At 39.6% G+C, this 16323-nt stretch overlaps 2 protein-coding genes across 2 annotated transcripts; one reads left to right on the top strand and one right to left on the bottom strand.

Moving 5' to 3' along the window:
- Positions 1–2665: 2665 nt before the first annotated feature.
- GCK72_015708 (uncharacterized protein) lies at positions 2666–8456 on the bottom strand (the record flags this gene model as incomplete). The annotated part of the gene is made up of 8 exons (XM_053731077.1): positions 2666–2853; positions 2903–3443; positions 4139–4397; positions 4444–4646; positions 5396–5908; positions 7016–7065; positions 7505–7612; positions 8192–8456. 8 exons carry the CDS (start codon positions 8454–8456, stop codon positions 2666–2668), a joined length of 2127 nt encoding a protein of 708 aa, XP_053585849.1.
- A 1503-nt stretch (positions 8457–9959) lies between these two features.
- GCK72_015707 (uncharacterized protein) lies at positions 9960–15223 on the top strand (the record flags this gene model as incomplete). Its single annotated transcript, XM_053731076.1, has 7 exons — positions 9960–10224; positions 10804–10911; positions 11351–11400; positions 12507–13019; positions 13769–13971; positions 14018–14276; positions 14972–15223. The coding sequence occupies 7 exons, from the start codon at positions 9960–9962 to the stop codon at positions 15221–15223; spliced, it is 1650 nt and encodes a 549-aa protein (XP_053585848.1).
- Positions 15224–16323: the final 1100 nt, after the last annotated feature.

Raw genomic sequence — 16323 nt, 5'->3', positions numbered from 1 at the left:
AGATTTGCGGAAGTATCGTACGGTACTCTGACGCTTTCTAACTCACGTACTAGACTTGTTACGCTCACTCTATCCATATAGATCTTGTCCAAGTTATGGAATGTAGCCCGGATTGCCTTTGTAGCATCCGTTAGCATTGAACGGTGTACTGCCGCTTGTCCGGTTACTTTTTCGAGCAAGATATCTCTAGCGATATCGAGATCCGTGTCTCCTAGTGTTACGATTTTATTGAATAGAGAACGAAATTTTGGATAATAAGATTTGTCTCCCGAGAACGGGGTAACTTTTCTGAAATGCTCGAGCAGCTGTCTGCTCATCGAGCTGCTCATGAATCGTGTTTCTCTATTTCGTTCTCCACTCTCGGATTCTTCATCGGAATCTCTTCTTCTCTGGTTTTGGTTTGGTTGGTAGCTGAATGTTTTCTTCTTTGGCTCTGGTAGAAAGCTCTCGTTCATTGACTGAGCTCTTTCCGGTCTCGGAGTTGACGTTGCAGCTGGAGAGTGACTTTCAGCTGAGTTGGAACTCATGCGCAGTCTCAGTTCTATTTCTTTCTCTCTGAGTTCCATTTCTTTTTCTCTGAGCTGTCTGTCTGCGTCTTCTTTTTTCATTTGACGTAGGGGACAGTTCTGGTACGGGTGGAGGAGGGACGTGCACTCCATGCACCTGGCAGTGTTTGCACAATATCTCCTTAGAACTTCTTTGTCCACCGAGCACGCGGAGAGATGATGTTGTCCTCCGCATAGCTCGCAAGTGGCTGGTATCTTTTGCCTTATAGCTGCTTCTATGTTGTGATTCACAATTGAATCCGATTGTTGGCTGGATTCATTGGAAAAGCGTACAGAGCTTTGAGGGAAACGGTTATGGTTTGGCATGTGTTCACTGTTATGGATTCTGGAGTGTTCGCGATTGATGTCGATATTCTGAGTGTTGCGAGCATCTTGAGATTGTCCTCTGAATGCTGAGTACTCTGGATGTTGGGACATATCGGAATTGTTTGTGTATCTTGGGCGGTTACGTGATTGTTGGTTACTGTAGTCGGTGGTGTTGTCGAAGAGTTGTTGTACTCTTGGATTGCGGAAGTTTGTGTTAAAATAATTATCCGATATTTTTTCGGATGTGTTGTTGTTCCCTTGGTTTTGGGGATTTCCTCCCGGATTCGTAAGAATCGGTGTTTCTGGAGTTTGGTTCGAATGATTGTGAGTCGAGTGATTTCCATCGTTACTGATTGAGTCAGCACGTGTTGTTTGGTCTGGGATTAATTGGTGAGGTGGTGGGCTGGTGAGAGGTGGTGATACCTCTGGTTCCTCTTCTTGGAGGGAGGACTCCTCGAAGGAGCGTTCCAATTCCTCCAGAATTTCTTCTGGAGAGGCTGGAACCCTAACATTTAACGCGTATGAAACAGTATAGTCCGTGAGAATACTCAGAAGAGAGGAAATGGTACTTTTCTTTGCTTTTAGAATTGGAGCGTAGGTTGAGACTAATGCTATACCTAAGGATTCGACTTCTTCTGGGTCTGAGCCCGATTCGGACGCTTCAGCCTTAGCCTTAGTAACCTTAGTACCCAATACTACTGGTAACTCACTGACTTTTTGTAGCATTCTTTGCAGGGACTCTGCGATCCGAGGAGCGTGGATCCGGTCGACGGCATGTTCTTGGCCGCCATCCGATGCTTCCTTGTCTTGGAGTTCTTGGAGCTCACGCTGCCAGAGGCGAGCTCCACTGATCACCGAGTCGACCTGCTTGTCGAACGCTGTCACAAAGGACTGGATCGTCCCGATCCGTTGTCTCGCTGAGCGAGGGGCGGGAGGACGAGGAGCCATATTGGAGAGAATGCGCGAGAAAACTGAAGATAATCTGAAATTATATTGATTAGGAAGAGAGAATGGTCTTAATGACCGAACGAGGAGAGGAAGAGAGAAACTATAGGTGTTGAAGACAGAGACGAGAGAAAGAGATATATATATACATATATATCTATATATATAGCGGAATAGTATCACAGTCGCACAGTTGAATAGTTGTAGTAGTTGTCAGTTCGCATAACAATACTCTAGAAGTACGGTGGATTATGTCAAGAGTTGTCCTTTCGGCCGAAAGGCTAACGAGAAAGAATTGCCAGAGGTTTCGTGGTGTCGACTCCACTCAACCTTTTCCCTCTACATAGTGTCTCTTGTAAGCTGTTATCCTATTAGTTATTGCTTTCTGATTCTACCTTTTATTGGTGAGGTGTCCATGGGCGGGAGGCCTCGGTTTGAGGGGTAGACATCCTTTTCGGGAGCGGTCTAGTTGTACGTGAGAGAAACAAAAAAACATGTTGACGAAGTGTTCAACTTTCTTTGAGTTTATTTCTAAACCTCGACATATGTCTAATGATAATATAACATAAAGCTAGTAGTCCCTCATGGAGGTTGAGCCTCATACGGAAATCTACTAACAGTTTTAACAGGTTTGAATGGATATGAATGGGAATGACACCATAGGATGTTACCGGTACTGGTATACTGAGAGGGTAGAGATAGGAGAGGGGGGGGGAATGGAGAGGAAAGAGCTTAAAGAGAAGGAGGGACAGGGTATACTAGAGAGAAGATTAATAGAAAAATTTAATAGAAGATAAAATGATGTTGATTATTAGATGGGAATGGGAAAGGAAAGGGGGGAGACACATTTAGAATTGGGTATAATACCCGTATTGATGCTGTTGCGGCGTCGGATATCCTTGACCATTAGCCTGTGGATACTGTTGCTGCTGATACATCATTTGTGTAGGCATCATCTGTTGTGGTGCTACTCTTGGCAGTGCGAAGACTGGGTGTGCCGTTTGAAGTGGCTGGTACGCTTGCTGCTGACTTGGTGCTGGAATAGTTATCAATGTTTCACTGACTTTAGTATTCAAATATTATACCTGGGAACTGTGGCATCTGCTGCTGTTGTGGCTGCATCTGTTGTTGTTGCTGCCCCGGTTGCATGACCGTTTGTTGCGGTTGGACTTGTTGAGGAGCCGGTTGCTGCACTTGTTGCTGATGAGTTTGTTGTGGAGCAGACTGTTGCAGTTGATTGTTGATTGGGGTCTCCATTGTCCGAGTTCTTCTTTCTCTTTCTTTCTTGTCTCGTTGTCTCTTGACGAAGATCTCATCGTATAAGCAGACGGCTGACAAGTGGAAAGATGAGGGAGGAGCTTGGCGGTTTTCACAGTTTGAGCATGTTTCATCGTCTTCTTTTTCCTCCAATGAGGATTCCTCAACGACCAGAATCGGCCAAACTGCAATGAATCCGTTCATCCGTTGTTTGAGATGTATCTCGAATTCATTCTTTCCCTTCGTCGGATGGATACTGTAGAATGCCGGATACTCAGTGAGTGGAGTCTCATGGCATTTGATGGGAATCTTCTCCTGATTGAATCTCAAAGTGAGGAGGGGAAGATGTTGGCGGACTTGGAAGGTTTCCTGAAAATAGGAAGAGTGCATAGTTGGGAAATTGGAAATCTGAATTTCTGGCCACACAGATAGACCGGTTTTGAGGCAAAATCTGATTCTGTTGGATTTACTTTGTACAAATGGGGTTTTGAGCTCACGTTATTCAAATGCGACTATTTGGATTACGGTAGCGAGTTGGTACCGTATCAAACCCTAAGCTGAAGAAGATATCAGTGACGTACGCGACGCAACCGCAGCGCGTCCAGCTCATTTTCAAGTACGGACTATTAAAGCATAAAAGCTGCTAGAGGGCTTGTCTCGTAAATTATGCCCCGACTTCTGTTTTGGGGGGCGGAGCCTAATATTGCAAAAAATTTGAAAATTGGGTAATAGGTTGACGTTTTTTTCCAAATTGTCAAGAATTCCTCAAATTGTTGTAAAATCTGCTACATTGGGTTATGGTGTTTGTTCAATAATTAAAGCTACAGTAGTCCTGGAATGAGGAATGAATGAGGAATGAGGACCGTAACCTAATGTATCAGATTTCACGACGATTTGTAGAAAATTAGGGGAAACGAAAAAATAAATACGATTTCTCAGCTGGAAATGTATTTTTAGACAAAAAATTCGAAAATTTTCCACTTTCTGCGAATTGTCGGGAAATCTGATTAGTTTATCAGTAGAGCGCACTATCTCAACCGCACTACTGTATGATACAAACTAACCCCATCCCACTCCATCGCCACAATAACGAAAGCGTATTTCTTGTCGTCCTCCAACTCCTCAATTCTGAACGACGATCTCTGAATACTCAGAATTCGTCCATTCTCATTTCCCGGGAATGTGATGACTGGGAATCCGGAAGTGATTGATTTCTGGTAGATCACTTTGATTTCATCGGATAATGATTTGCGGATCAAATCCAGATAGAAATCTCTCTCCTCGATTCTCTTGAGACGAGTGGGAGTTCTCTCGTCGATGTATCTGGAAGGAATGGGTTACTGTAGTTCTAATTAACTAATTAACTCACGCCATCCGGATATCGGCTCCTCGTTGCGCCAACAATTCGAATAGGTTCTGAAACTCCTCTGGAATATTGTTGGCAGCTGAGCAGATTTCATCGACGAGATTGAATCTTCTGAATAGAAGAGAATGAACTTGGAATCCGGCTTTGATGAGTTCTTCGACAAGACACCATTTTTTAGTCTCGATTGCTGTTGACAGTCGGGAGATCTGCAAATTTTAGTGTGAAAATCTACTATGGGTTACTGTAGCCCCCATTTTTCAATTAAAGTTACAGTAATCCTTTTTACTATGAAAATGAGGAATTTTGACCATGAGGTTATTGTAGCCACAATTCTGTGCAAACACCGAACACCCAATGTAACAGATATTACGACAATTTTTTAAAATATTTGAAAATTGGGTGAGAAAATTTGATTTACTGGTGAAAATAATTAAAAAAATCGAATTTTCGGCGGTCAAAACCAGATTTTTCACCCAAAATCCTGCTTTCCCGCAATTTTTCACACAAATTTCGTATTTTCTGCAAATTGTCGTAATATCTGATACATTGGGCTGTGCAGTTTGCACACAATTTGTTTTACAGTAACCTCATGGTTTAAATTCCTCATTTTCATATTGAAAATTCAAGATTTTGATTCCAGGATTACTGTAGCTTGAATTGTGTGCAAATACCGTAACCCAATGTATCAGATTTTACGACAATTTACAGAATATTTGAAAATCGAGTGAATCCATCATGAAAAATGGGAAAAAAAACCTTTTTTCGATGCAATATAGATGTAAAAATCATGTTTTCCCTACAAAAATTGCGAAAATTTCACCTAACAACCGGATTTTTATCCAATTTTCAAATGTTCTGCAAATTGTCGTAAAATCTGATACATTGGCATACGGTGTTTGCACACAATTCAAGCTACAGTATCCAGCTTAGGTCTAAAAATCCTGAACACACTTACCGTACTCTGATCCTGTGGCATTTCCCACAACTCCTTTCTTCCTTCCGTCTCGTCCTCCTCCTCCTCATCGTTGTCTTCTGAATCCCAATCCTCGATATCCGACGACTCCACGTTTTCTCCCTGATTCTCCACATCATCAGAATACCCGGGATCATTGTGAAACTTGGGCGCCGTGTACCGGTGACTTCTGAATCTTGTCCATCCTCTCTCATCTCTCAACACCGCTACCGTAGTGCGTGCCGCCCGTTTCGCCTTCTTCGCCTCCGCCGATTCGAATTGTGTCTTCTGAATCTTCGGCGGCTTCGGACCAAGACGGGCGCGAAGACGCCGATCACGTTCTTGTTGAATTTGAGCCAGACGGGTTCCTTTTGGCACGTGGATTGACTCGTAGTTGTCGATGAATGGGATTGGAGGAGGAAGGACACGACGGGGTGGTGGTGGTGGTGGGGATGAAGAGGATTCAGATGAGCGACGACGACCAGTACGACGTCTTTTTGGAGGAGCAGTCCGGCGCTGGAAAAAATTGTGGTTTTAGAAAAAAAATTGGAAGAAAATCGATTCATTTTGCTTCGAAATTTTAAAAAAAACCGCATTTTTCTATCAAAAAATCGAAAAAAAAAAACAAAATTTTAAAAAAAACGCATCAAAAGCGCGGTCATATTGATCGCATTTTTTCAAGTTCTTGTCTGGCGTGCCGTTGGCGCGTCTTTGGCTCGTTTCGAACAGAAGATTTCGAGTGATGGATGGCGTGACGTCGGCGCGCTTTCAAAACTAGTACTCTCGTGGTCCAAATTCCCGATTTTATGCAATAAATCAATAAAACTGTGAAATTTTCGCCTGAAAACCCGGTTTTTAACACAAAATCTAGTGGTTTCCTGCAGTTTTTACCAAATTTACAGATTTTCTGCAAATTGTCGTAATATCTGATACATTGGCATTACGGTGTTCGCACACAATTGCCGTTACAGTACTCTCGTGGTTCAGAGAACAAATTCCCGATTTTCACAATGGATATCCGAAATTTCAATCTCTGGATTACTGTAACACCAATTGTGTGCAAACACCGTCAACCCAATGTATCAGATATTACGACAATTTGCAGAACATTTGAAAAATGAGTGAAAATAGCAGGAAAACACGACTTTGAGTTTAAAAATCTGGTTTTTAGGCGAAAATTTCACAGTTTTATTGATTTATTGCATAAAAACCGGAATTTGAAAAGCGCGCCAACGTCACGCTAGACTACACTCGAAATCTTTGGTTTGAAACGCGCCTGAGGCACGCCAGACAAAAATCCGATAAATTTTAGGCAATAATAAGTCATATAACCAACGTTTTGACAGGCTGGCGCGCTTTTGGCGCGTTTTTCTCTTTAGGGACCGACAACCTCAAATAGGGTCAGAATGAAGACGCTTCTGAATATAAAAACTTGAAAAACACAAAATTTCGACAGTCTGGCGTGCCTTTGACGCGAAAATGAAAAATAATAAATTAATTGATTTTCGATCTCTAAATTGCAGTTTTTTCTGTGAATTTCTTGAATTTCATCAATTTTTTGAAAGATTTCAGAACTTCAAATCCAGGCAGACCAGAAAAAATGAATAGAACTATTAAACTAACCTCTCTAAAATCTGGATCGTCTGGTTTGTTGGGTCCGAGGTTGAGTCTATCTGAAAATTGAAAATTACAGAAATTAGAGGAAAAGTACAGTAATGACCATAATTCCAATTCAGTTGAAATGTCCAATTTTGACATTGTGTCATGGTAATACTTATTGTCCCATCAAGTAGATTTTTAATGGATCATATAGATCAAAAGGAGAACTCCATTTTTGTAGTTGACAACTTTTTTGGACAGACACTCCATAGAGAGTTATGGTCATTTTAAGGGGACAGCTCCAATTTCAGTGCAATTTTTGAGCTATCCCCTTAAAATGACCATAACTCTCTATGGAGTGTCCGTACAAAAAAGTTGTCAACTACAAAAATGGAGTTCTACTTTTGTTCTGTATGATCCATTAAAAATCTACTTGATGGGACAATAAGTATAACCATGACACCCTTTCAAAGTTGGACACTTTCATCTGACTAGGGAATGGTCAGGACTGACTTTGGAGTTCAGAAACGAGACCTAGCAGAATCGATAGATAATCAAATTCTGATGGGAAATCAGTTTTCAAAAATTGCTGACGACCCTCCAGAAACCAGATATTCTGGTCTGAAAATCGAAATTTAATACATGTGATTTACTCGATTTTCCACCCAAATTTGACTGTGTTTTGCCCCAAATATCACGCCACCTGAACAACACTTTCGGCCAGCGATCCGTGGTCCAATGGTGAGCGCGTCTGTCTTTGAAGCACGCTATGCAGGTTCGAACCCGACTTTCCCAAACTTTTTTTGTTTTTTTTATTTCGGTTCTTTTTTCTGTTTTTATAGTTTTTTTTTTCAATTAAATCGAACCAGAAACTGCGAAGGATCCTGAATGTCATGAATTACTTTGAAGGTTAAACTAACAGAAGTAACGGCTGGCGAGATCCACTTTCAGGATATTGTCTACAGTCAAATTTGGGTGGAAAATCGAGTAAATCACATGTATTAAATTTCGATTTTCAGACCAGAATATCTGGTTTCTGGAGGGTCGTCAGCAATTTTTGAAAACTGATTTCCCATCAGAATTTGATTATCTATCGATTCTGCTAGGTCTCGTTTCTGAACTCCAAAGTCAGTCCTGACCATTCCCTAGTGAGAACGACCAAAGTTGTTAGAATTATGACCACTGTGATTGGATACTCACATCTCTTAAAAATCTTCTGCCAATGCGTTTTGTTGTGTTTCTTGTAATCCTTGACGTGCCAGTGAGTCCTCCAATCATTTCCATTCTCGAGGTCGTCGAAATTTTGCATGTTTTCCCATCTTGCTTTCGCGTCTCCCACGAATAGAGTCAGGAATTGAATGACTCCATACTTCAGACGGCATCCCTCGATTTTTTGGACCTGGATAATAATTTTATTAGAGTTCACTACAGTAAGACTTCTACAGTAAGACAGTTCTAAAATCATTCTGCAAATTGTCGTAATATCTGATACATTAGTAATACGGTGTTTGCACATACCGTAAATACTGTATTATAACGACATGCCGTTATATTTTTCAACTGCCTCCCAGAGAAATTTTGAGGTTTTAAAAACTCATTAAATTTAAACGAAAAACCTTTTTTGGGCATTCTTTTCGTTGAACAAGACGCTATCAATCACGCTGCTCTTAATCAGCAAAAAAAAAAAAAAAAAAAAAAAAAAAAAAACATCGTAACCCATTGTATCAGATTTTACGACAATTTGCAGAAAATTTAAAAATTGAGTGAAAACACCGAAAAAACGGAGTTTTAGAGTGGCAAATGACGGGTAATTGTAGTTTTGAGCTGAACATTTTATTTTCGGACAAAAATTGAGAAAACCACGCATTTTTTGATTAAAAACCTGATTTTCCGCTGTTTTTGGGCAGGAAAATTCAAAATTTTCACAATTTTTTGTCCTAAAATTCCATTTTCAGCTCGAAAATCGGATTCCTCTTCTGGTTTTCGTCGTAAAGACAAAAAAAATGCGCAATTGTTTTCAATTTCGATCGGAAATACAGATTTTCAGCTCAGAAATCAAATGTTTGTAACTCGGAACTTCTGATTTTCTCGGTTTTTTTATCGAGGTTTTAGGTTTTCAGCGGTGAGAAAAAAATTATGATGAAAAAAGTTATTTTTAAAAATCACCCCAATTCGACATTTTTCTTATGAAAACCATGTTTAACCGGGCTTTTAAATCAAATTTTTAAACGATTTTCTCCCCTTTTTGGAGACCAAGGTTACTGTAGTCGCAATTCTGTGTGAACACCAATGCACCAGATATTACGACAATTCGCTGAAAACCTAAAACCTCGATAAAAAAACCGAGAAAATCAGAAGTTCCGAGTTACAAACATTTGATTTCTGAGCTGAAAATCTGTATTTCCGATCGAAATTGAAAACAATTGCGCATTTTTTTTGTCTTTACGACGAAAACCAGAAGAGGAATCCGATTTTCGAGCTGAAAATGGAATTTTAGGACAAAAAATTGTGAAAATTTTGAATTTTCCTGCCCAAAAACAGCGGAAAATCAGGTTTTTAATCAAAAAATGCGTGGTTTTCTCAATTTTTGTCCGAAAATAAAATGTTCAGCTCAAAACTACAATTACCCGTCATTTGCCACTCTAAAACTCCGTTTTTTCGGTGTTTTCACTCAATTTTTAAATTTTCTGCAAATTGTCGTAAAATCTGATACAATGGGTTACGATGTTTTTTTTTTTTTTTTTTTTTTTTTTTTTTGCTGATTAAGAGCAGCGTGATTGATAGCGTCTTGTTCAACGAAAAGAATGCCCAAAAAAGGTTTTTCGTTTAAATTTAATGAGTTTTTAAAACCTCAAAATTTCTCTGGGAGGCAGTTGAAAAATATAACGGCATGTCGTTATAATACAGTATTTACGGTATGTGCAAACACCGTATTACTAATGTATCAGATATTACGACAATTTGCAGAATGATTTTAGAACTGTCTTACTGTAGAAGTCTTACTGTAGTGAACTCTAATAAAATTATTATCCAGGTCCAAAAAATCGAGGGATGCCGTCTGAAGTATGGAGTCATTCAATTCCTGACTCTATTCGTGGGAGACGCGAAAGCAAGATGGGAAAACATGCAAAATTTCGACGACCTCGAGAATGGAAATGATTGGAGGACTCACTGGCACGTCAAGGATTACAAGAAACACAACAAAACGCATTGGCAGAAGATTTTTAAGAGATGTGAGTATCCAATCACAGTGGTCATAATTCTAACAACTTTGGTCGTTCTCACTAGGGAATGGTCAGGACTGACTTTGGAGTTCAGAAACGAGACCTAGCAGAATCGATAGATAATCAAATTCTGATGGGAAATCAGTTTTCAAAAATTGCTGACGACCCTCCAGAAACCAGATATTCTGGTCTGAAAATCGAAATTTAATACATGTGATTTACTCGATTTTCCACCCAAATTTGACTGTAGACAATATCCTGAAAGTGGATCTCGCCAGCCGTTACTTCTGTTAGTTTAACCTTCAAAGTAATTCATGACATTCAGGATCCTTCGCAGTTTCTGGTTCGATTTAATTGAAAAAAAAAACTATAAAAACAGAAAAAAGAACCGAAATAAAAAAAACAAAAAAAGTTTGGGAAAGTCGGGTTCGAACCTGCATAGCGTGCTTCAAAGACAGACGCGCTCACCATTGGACCACGGATCGCTGGCCGAAAGTGTTGTTCAGGTGGCGTGATATTTGGGGCAAAACACAGTCAAATTTGGGTGGAAAATCGAGTAAATCACATGTATTAAATTTCGATTTTCAGACCAGAATATCTGGTTTCTGGAGGGTCGTCAGCAATTTTTGAAAACTGATTTCCCATCAGAATTTGATTATCTATCGATTCTGCTAGGTCTCGTTTCTGAACTCCAAAGTCAGTCCTGACCATTCCCTAGTCAGATGAAAGTGTCCAACTTTGAAAGGGTGTCATGGTTATACTTATTGTCCCATCAAGTAGATTTTTAATGGATCATACAGAACAAAAGTAGAACTCCATTTTTGTAGTTGACAACTTTTTTGTACGGACACTCCATAGAGAGTTATGGTCATTTTAAGGGGATAGCTCAAAAATTGCACTGAAATTGGAGCTGTCCCCTTAAAATGACCATAACTCTCTATGGAGTGTCTGTCCAAAAAAGTTGTCAACTACAAAAATGGAGTTCTCCTTTTGATCTATATGATCCATTAAAAATCTACTTGATGGGACAATAAGTATTACCATGACACAATGTCAAAATTGGACATTTCAACTGAATTGGAATTATGGTCATTACTGTACTTTTCCTCTAATTTCTGTAATTTTCAATTTTCAGATAGACTCAACCTCGGACCCAACAAACCAGACGATCCAGATTTTAGAGAGGTTAGTTTAATAGTTCTATTCATTTTTTCTGGTCTGCCTGGATTTGAAGTTCTGAAATCTTTCAAAAAATTGATGAAATTCAAGAAATTCACAGAAAAAACTGCAATTTAGAGATCGAAAATCAATTAATTTATTATTTTTCATTTTCGCGTCAAAGGCACGCCAGACTGTCGAAATTTTGTGTTTTTCAAGTTTTTATATTCAGAAGCGTCTTCATTCTGACCCTATTTGAGGTTGTCGGTCCCTAAAGAGAAAAACGCGCCAAAAGCGCGCCAGCCTGTCAAAACGTTGGTTATATGACTTATTATTGCCTAAAATTTATCGGATTTTTGTCTGGCGTGCCTCAGGCGCGTTTCAAACCAAAGATTTCGAGTGTAGTCTAGCGTGACGTTGGCGCGCTTTTCAAATTCCGGTTTTTATGCAATAAATCAATAAAACTGTGAAATTTTCGCCTAAAAACCAGATTTTTAAACTCAAAGTCGTGTTTTCCTGCTATTTTCACTCATTTTTCAAATGTTCTGCAAATTGTCGTAATATCTGATACATTGGGTTGACGGTGTTTGCACACAATTGGTGTTACAGTAATCCAGAGATTGAAATTTCGGATATCCATTGTGAAAATCGGGAATTTGTTCTCTGAACCACGAGAGTACTGTAACGGCAATTGTGTGCGAACACCGTAATGCCAATGTATCAGATATTACGACAATTTGCAGAAAATCTGTAAATTTGGTAAAAACTGCAGGAAACCACTAGATTTTGTGTTAAAAACCGGGTTTTCAGGCGAAAATTTCACAGTTTTATTGATTTATTGCATAAAATCGGGAATTTGGACCACGAGAGTACTAGTTTTGAAAGCGCGCCGACGTCACGCCATCCATCACTCGAAATCTTCTGTTCGAAACGAGCCAAAGACGCGCCAACGGCACGCCAGACAAGAACTTGAAAAAATGCGATCAATATGACCGCGCTTTTGATGCGTTTTTTTAAAATTTTGTTTTTTTTTTTCGATTTTTTGATAGAAAAATGCGGTTTTTTTTAAAATTTCGAAGCAAAATGAATCGATTTTCTTCCAATTTTTTTTCTAAAACCACAATTTTTTCCAGCGCCGGACTGCTCCTCCAAAAAGACGTCGTACTGGTCGTCGTCGCTCATCTGAATCCTCTTCATCCCCACCACCACCACCACCCCGTCGTGTCCTTCCTCCTCCAATCCCATTCATCGACAACTACGAGTCAATCCACGTGCCAAAAGGAACCCGTCTGGCTCAAATTCAACAAGAACGTGATCGGCGTCTTCGCGCCCGTCTTGGTCCGAAGCCGCCGAAGATTCAGAAGACACAATTCGAATCGGCGGAGGCGAAGAAGGCGAAACGGGCGGCACGCACTACGGTAGCGGTGTTGAGAGATGAGAGAGGATGGACAAGATTCAGAAGTCACCGGTACACGGCGCCCAAGTTTCACAATGATCCCGGGTATTCTGATGATGTGGAGAATCAGGGAGAAAACGTGGAGTCGTCGGATATCGAGGATTGGGATTCAGAAGACAACGATGAGGAGGAGGAGGACGAGACGGAAGGAAGAAAGGAGTTGTGGGAAATGCCACAGGATCAGAGTACGGTAAGTGTGTTCAGGATTTTTAGACCTAAGCTGGATACTGTAGCTTGAATTGTGTGCAAACACCGTATGCCAATGTATCAGATTTTACGACAATTTGCAGAACATTTGAAAATTGGATAAAAATCCGGTTGTTAGGTGAAATTTTCGCAATTTTTGTAGGGAAAACATGATTTTTACATCTATATTGCATCGAAAAAAGGTTTTTTTTCCCATTTTTCATGATGGATTCACTCGATTTTCAAATATTCTGTAAATTGTCGTAAAATCTGATACATTGGGTTACGGTATTTGCACACAATTCAAGCTACAGTAATCCTGGAATCAAAATCTTGAATTTTCAATATGAAAATGAGGAATTTAAACCATGAGGTTACTGTAAAACAAATTGTGTGCAAACTGCACAGCCCAATGTATCAGATATTACGACAATTTGCAGAAAATACGAAATTTGTGTGAAAAATTGCGGGAAAGCAGGATTTTGGGTGAAAAATCTGGTTTTGACCGCCGAAAATTCGATTTTTTTAATTATTTTCACCAGTAAATCAAATTTTCTCACCCAATTTTCAAATATTTTAAAAAATTGTCGTAATATCTGTTACATTGGGTGTTCGGTGTTTGCACAGAATTGTGGCTACAATAACCTCATGGTCAAAATTCCTCATTTTCATAGTAAAAAGGATTACTGTAACTTTAATTGAAAAATGGGGGCTACAGTAACCCATAGTAGATTTTCACACTAAAATTTGCAGATCTCCCGACTGTCAACAGCAATCGAGACTAAAAAATGGTGTCTTGTCGAAGAACTCATCAAAGCCGGATTCCAAGTTCATTCTCTTCTATTCAGAAGATTCAATCTCGTCGATGAAATCTGCTCAGCTGCCAACAATATTCCAGAGGAGTTTCAGAACCTATTCGAATTGTTGGCGCAACGAGGAGCCGATATCCGGATGGCGTGAGTTAATTAGTTAATTAGAACTACAGTAACCCATTCCTTCCAGATACATCGACGAGAGAACTCCCACTCGTCTCAAGAGAATCGAGGAGAGAGATTTCTATCTGGATTTGATCCGCAAATCATTATCCGATGAAATCAAAGTGATCTACCAGAAATCAATCACTTCCGGATTCCCAGTCATCACATTCCCGGGAAATGAGAATGGACGAATTCTGAGTATTCAGAGATCGTCGTTCAGAATTGAGGAGTTGGAGGACGACAAGAAATACGCTTTCGTTATTGTGGCGATGGAGTGGGATGGGGTTAGTTTGTATCATACAGTAGTGCGGTTGAGATAGTGCGCTCTACTGATAAACTAATCAGATTTCCCGACAATTCGCAGAAAGTGGAAAATTTTCGAATTTTTTGTCTAAAAATACATTTCCAGCTGAGAAATCGTATTTATTTTTTCGTTTCCCCTAATTTTCTACAAATCGTCGTGAAATCTGATACATTAGGTTACGGTCCTCATTCCTCATTCATTCCTCATTCCAGGACTACTGTAGCTTTAATTATTGAACAAACACCATAACCCAATGTAGCAGATTTTACAACAATTTGAGGAATTCTTGACAATTTGGAAAAAAACGTCAACCTATTACCCAATTTTCAAATTTTTTGCAATATTAGGCTCCGCCCCCCAAAACAGAAGTCGGGGCATAATTTACGAGACAAGCCCTCTAGCAGCTTTTATGCTTTAATAGTCCGTACTTGAAAATGAGCTGGACGCGCTGCGGTTGCGTCGCGTACGTCACTGATATCTTCTTCAGCTTAGGGTTTGATACGGTACCAACTCGCTACCGTAATCCAAATAGTCGCATTTGAATAACGTGAGCTCAAAACCCCATTTGTACAAAGTAAATCCAACAGAATCAGATTTTGCCTCAAAACCGGTCTATCTGTGTGGCCAGAAATTCAGATTTCCAATTTCCCAACTATGCACTCTTCCTATTTTCAGGAAACCTTCCAAGTCCGCCAACATCTTCCCCTCCTCACTTTGAGATTCAATCAGGAGAAGATTCCCATCAAATGCCATGAGACTCCACTCACTGAGTATCCGGCATTCTACAGTATCCATCCGACGAAGGGAAAGAATGAATTCGAGATACATCTCAAACAACGGATGAACGGATTCATTGCAGTTTGGCCGATTCTGGTCGTTGAGGAATCCTCATTGGAGGAAAAAGAAGACGATGGATCGTCGATGTGATTTTTGAGATTTTCAGATCATGTTCTATTGTTTCACTATTCTAATTCTCCATTTTCCCATCTAAGAGCGGTTTTTTCTTCTTTTTTCTCCACTAAAACCCCTCTTCTCCCAATTTCATCTCCCCAAAATCTATAACTTTCTCTCAAAGCCAAAAAATTCTTTATTTTTGAAAATTCGATTCTCCTCGACCCATTCTCCATTGTTCCCCTGAAAATTCCAATCAAATCCCAAGCCGCTCTGCCCACCGTTCCAATCCCGTCCCATATTTCTCCCATTCTCCCGATTTTCCATGTTCAAATTCTGACTCACAGTGATTTTCTTCTTTTTCTCAACTTTTCTAATAATCCTGCATGACAATTTCAGTCATTTCTTCAAAAAACCCGTTTTTTCACCCGTCAACCCAATTCTCCATGGTTTTTTCAAATTTTTTATTCAGATCCTCCCCATTGTTCTTTTTTCTTATCACGTCTCAAATTATGTGAGAACACTGATCCCCCAACTCATTTTCTTCCCAAAAAATCACAATTTCCCCATTCGTCGACCCCTGTTTTGTATTTTCTTGTGATACTTTCCTCCGAAAATATTACTTTACTGTCGAAAAAATAAAGTTTCGACAAGGATTTTCAAAAAAAATTTCACGCAAACGCATAAAGTTGTGGGCGGAGCTTGGGAAAACAACTGGAATTAGAACCGCGCCTCTTAATTAAGCTTGCAGTTTAAGCTCCGCCCACAACTTCATGCGCTTGCGTGTTCCAGTCCGCGAAAATTGTTTTGAAAATCCTTGTCGAAAATATATTTTTTCGACAGTACACATGCCAATCATTTTCCTCCGATTTCACATTTTCCTTTGAAATAATAATGTGCAATAATAATAATTTTGATGACAATAAACTATAACTTGGGTTTTTTTTCGTTTTTTTTTCCCTTTTTTTTTGAATTTTTCGCAAAAAAGTAAAACTTTCGACTATACAAACTAGTTATCAAGAATTTGGACTTTTTTAAGTGAAATTGGAAAAAATTCATTTCAGTCAAAAATCTTAAATTTTCTAGAGTGTAGTTTGTAGTTTTTGTAGTTTGTAGTCACGATAAGGAAACTAAGG

This window comes from Caenorhabditis remanei, chromosome IV, assembly GCF_010183535.1.
Source record: "Caenorhabditis remanei strain PX506 chromosome IV, whole genome shotgun sequence".
NCBI lineage: Eukaryota > Metazoa > Nematoda > Chromadorea > Rhabditida > Rhabditidae > Caenorhabditis > Caenorhabditis remanei.
The sequence above is the reverse complement of the archived record's forward strand: the minus strand, read 5'-3'. Positions and strand labels throughout refer to the sequence as shown.